At 46.5% G+C, this 4,350-nt stretch overlaps 1 protein-coding gene across 1 annotated transcript in view; it reads left to right on the forward strand.

Moving 5' to 3' along the window:
* Nucleotides 1-3,126, forward strand: part of VPRBP (Vpr (HIV-1) binding protein) — a 124,303-nt gene extending 121,177 nt beyond the window's left edge. The window contains exon 23 of the mRNA XM_011939299.1: nt 2,140-3,126. Coding sequence (XP_011794689.1) covers nt 2,140-2,198 — 59 coding nt within the window. The 3' untranslated portion in view covers nt 2,199-3,126. The remainder of the gene's footprint in view (nt 1-2,139) is intronic.
* The last annotated feature ends 1,224 nt before the right edge of the window (nt 3,127-4,350 follow it).

A 4,350-nucleotide genomic window follows, 5' to 3' on the forward strand; every position in this document is an offset into this window, starting at 1 on the left:
GTAGCTGGGACTACAGGCGCCCGCCACCTCGCCCGGCTAATTTGTTGTGTTTTTAGTAGAGACGGGGTTTCACCGTGTTAGCCAGGATGGTCTCGATCTCCTGACGTCGTGATCCACCCGCCTCGGCCTCCCAAAGTGCTGGGATTACAGGCGTGAGCCACCGCGCCCGGCCTGATTCTGAGATCTTTATGTGTCTCTGCTTGTCAGCCCTGCCTCCAAAGCCTGTATGTTGTGGAGTGACAGGTTAAACACTACAGGGATTAATTGTACCTAGATTGTCTTTGCCTTAGTGACCTTTCAGAATGGGAGGTCCCAACCAGGGTTTAGGACTGGGTCACTTCAACACTTGGAGAATGAGGAAAGGATAAGGAAGGTAGAGAAAGGTTTCCTACGATCTGACCACCAGAGGGGAGTTGGTGCCCAAGCCCTGGAGGTTTTCTCTCAGACTCTGAGCTTGACAGTTATTTGCTTAAAGAAGATTGTGCTGTGATCTCGTTAAGCTGCATTTACAGTTCTTAGATGTGCTACAGCGTGGTTAAGATTCTTAGTTCTTAAGAGCTGCATAGCTGCTGGGCAGAAGGGTCGCGCCAGCAGGTCTGGCATTGTTGGCTTGTGGAGAGCATGAGTCCTGGGGATGCGGTGGATGCTGCCACAGGGATCAGGCAAGTTTGTGGTGTGGGGTGGGGACACGGTGCTGGACTTGGCTCTGGGGAGGAGGCCCTACACCTTCCTGTGACATTTCCTCCTGGAGCTCTTATAGCAGAGGAGCTGAGGCTTGCTTTGTTCAGCTGTGTTAGAAAATAGTTCTTTGCCATCTCCATCTTGTTTTCCTACTCTTCACCAGTACAGTCAGTGTGCCCACTTAGACCCGGGAACACTGGTTTTGTCAGCCATTTCTTTTGCTTACTTCAAGACTTTTCGGTATCATTGCGATGCTTTTCTTGGTTTTCCTTTGTCCACTTCAGTTTCCCTCCTAAAGGAAATTGTGTTTGGGGATGGTGAATGAAGGAAGGTTTGGGAACATGAATTGTTCTTTCCCTGTTTGTCTAAGAGTTGATTCTCTTAGGCACTGGAAGAGGCTGATGAGGGATTCTTTGCATCTAGTGACTGCCCCTTAACACATGGGGCATTTGCAGGGCTCTGGCTCAGGGTTTGTCTGTTTTACGGGGGACCTTGTTAAAATGGTTTCATAGCCTCCTGAGCTACGAGTAATCAAATTGGGCACTGAGAACTTTCCTTTTCTTTGACTCAGCGAATATTAGAGTCCCTACAGCTAGGTACCCTGTTTCTTTCTGATTTTGATCAGCCAGACATGGTGTATCTACCTCATCTCGAGGGTCCTTTTTGCTACCACTTAAGTTTCACCCCTTAACAGATCCTTCCAGAAGTGTTAATGTGTCCATGTGCTGCCAGAGAAGGCAGATTATCAAGCAGAGAGGGTCCTCATCAGAGACAGTGCTGTCTTCCAGGGCGTCACACTGCTCCTGCTGGCCTCCTGCCTCTGGATGGGTAGCTGCTTCTCCTGTATTGCTACAAACTGGCCTGCACCTTTTTGGGAATATAATTTGCAGACCATATTCCGAAATTACAGAGGCATGAATCTAGGGTGACTATCTCTGTCTTGGTGGTTGGTCTTCTGAGGATTGAAGGGCGTGACTAAGGTGTTTCAGAAAAGATACATCTCTCACTTTTGCCTGGTCTTAGCCTGCCTTTCTAGTAGTGGTCTCTTGAGGTCAGGCAGGCCTGTGCCCATCCTTGAAGGACACCAGAGGCCAAGGGCCATAGAGGCTCACTCACTTCTCCCCTCAACTCTGCCCCTTTGCAGCCATTTAAAGTGGCATGGGGGGGAAGCTTTAGATGGCCCTCGCTTGATTCCTTCAGCGCCTCCCAGGCAGGAAGCAGGGGCACTGTGTCCAGGCCCTTAGGAGAGCAAAAGGTCCCAGGGAGAATACAGTTGCCAAGCAACAGTAGTATTCTCCAGAGCCAGCTCCAAGCAGTTAATTGATGTGTTTTCTTCTTTCTGGAAACTGGTATTTAACCTTGCTCGGCCACGAATGTATGTGAGTGCAGGTGCTTCCTTATGAAAGTTTCCTATAAGCCTAGTGTGTAATCTTGTCTCTCCCTATTCTTCCCTTTCAGCTGACAGCTCTGACAACTCTGATTTGGAAGATGACATCATCTTATCCCTGAATGAGTGAGGAACCATCACTGCTTGGAAGAGATTCTTGGCAGGCGAGAAACTGAGTCAAATGAATTCAGAATATATTCCCTTCTCTTTCTCCCAGGGCTGTCTGTCTTTTAAGGAGCTGCATGCCCTGCATTCAGAGGATTATGGCTTAGAGAGCCTCATTGGCACCCGAGAGTCCTTCCAGAAACAATAACAACCACAAAAATGACAACAGGGACTACTAGGCCCTACTCTGCACCCTCCCACCCCCACCCCCCACCATTTCCTAGAATGGACATATCTTTCAAGGGAAAAAAAACCATGTCTCTGGGGTATTTCACAATATATTTTCTTTGTATAATGTTCTTTACTTAAAGAACAAGAAATAGTTTTTTATAAAACTTTAAAAAGGAAAAAAAACAGGCATTTATAACTGAGGGTATGAACTTATATCCACCAGGTCTCTTGTCCCTGCACTTCATTTTCTTTGGAAGAAAATGATGTCTAAATAACAATATAGAGGCATTTTTACATACGTATTTAAATGAAAAGGAAAATCGTGGTTTCTTAAATTGATAAGGATTAAGAATATTTTATTATAAATATAATATATGATTTTTTAACCTGTTTTGTTGCCTCATATGCTGTCAGGTTAATTTGTTTTCCTTCGTGCCAGAGTGGGGGAGGAAGACACTCTATCTGCTGGGTAAATGCCTAAATTCACTCACCTTCATGATTTGGGGGCAGCATGGTCATTGTGGATATTGGTTTTGTGGAGTTGAGGGAACTTAGGATATAAGTTCACTCCCTCTATTTTTCTTTGTGATTCAGTTTTTCAAAAATCTTTTTTTCTTCCCTTTCTCCCCAATGTGGAAATTACAAATCAAAGGCCTTTTTCTTTAATGTAAAGTGTATTTATTTAAAAAAAATACAAAATAAACTACAAGTCTGTCTTTGTTTATGGCCTTTCCCTATTTTCTTTTACCCAAGTGGGGTGTGTCCCTTTTTTGCAGCTCTAGCCACGCCCTAGAGGAGACGCCTTCCAGGAGAGGCAGGGAGAGCATGTTCTGCCCACATAGAGCACTCCAGGGAGGAGAGTAGCTTACTCACAGTGCCTGCCTCTGCCCTATAGCTCTCTCATGGGGAGGACCTGTTTTTGTAAGGGTAATGTGGAGAGAGGAGAGGTCAGGGCTTTGTCCCCTGTGGACGCAGCTCTCTGTCCTCATGTTCTGGATCCAACAGGCTGCTCCCAAGTACAGATTTGATGGAACTGGAAAGGGAGGTATTCTGGGAAGTTTTGGAGGATGCAGCTGGCAAAGCTAAGGAGTGAAAGCATTTTGGCCTTCTGTGTAGTTGGGGCAACGGCTACTAATGTTTTCTGAGAGGGATTGTGACAGTGGACTTGAGCAGTCCTGGCAGGTTTGGGGTAGTGGAGCTTGGTCTGCGTTTGTAGAAAGATACTTCAGAGGCCCCTAAAATTGGCCTATAGTGAAACTGTGTAACCATCAGGCAAAGGACCAGGGATTTCTACCTTTTCACTCACCCACCCACCCCACCCTGTTTTCCATTCCCACAATAAATACAAGATCATAGTCTCTTTCTTTGTTTGATTTTGCCCAAATAACAGCTGCTCAGTTTGTTACATAGGTATTATCCAGCTAAAGTGACTTCTCTCCCTTAACAGAGAGAAGAGGGGACAAATTTGTGAAGTAAACAAGAAACACAAGATGGCTAAAACTCTCCAGGGGCAGGTAAAGCCTTGCTGGTCTTAGGAGCACTATAGAATTTGCTGTACACACTGAAGTGGGTCTGTGTCACACAGGTATTTCTTAGTCCTCTGGAGAGCAGAGGACTCAGCTCTTTTGCTTCATGCCTCACTTTAATGGTAGTTAACACTTAACCAGTGGAATAGTCTGACTGCTGGTACTGACCAGCATCAGAAGAAAACAGGTTAGGCCGGGCGCGGTGGCTCAAGCCTGTAATCCCAGCACTTTGGGAGGCCGAGACGGGCGGATCACGAGGTCAGGAGATCGAGACCATCCTGGCTAACACGGTGAAACCCCGTCTCTACTAAAAAAATACAAAAAACTAGCCGGGCGAGGTGGCGGGCGCCTGTAGTCCCAGCTACTCGGGAGGCTGAGGCAGGAGAATGGTGTAAAAACCCAGGAGGCGGAACTTGCAGT

Source organism: Colobus angolensis, unplaced genomic scaffold, assembly GCF_000951035.1.
Source record: "Colobus angolensis palliatus isolate OR3802 unplaced genomic scaffold, Cang.pa_1.0 Scaffold18, whole genome shotgun sequence".
Taxonomy (NCBI): Eukaryota; Metazoa; Chordata; class Mammalia; order Primates; family Cercopithecidae; genus Colobus; species Colobus angolensis.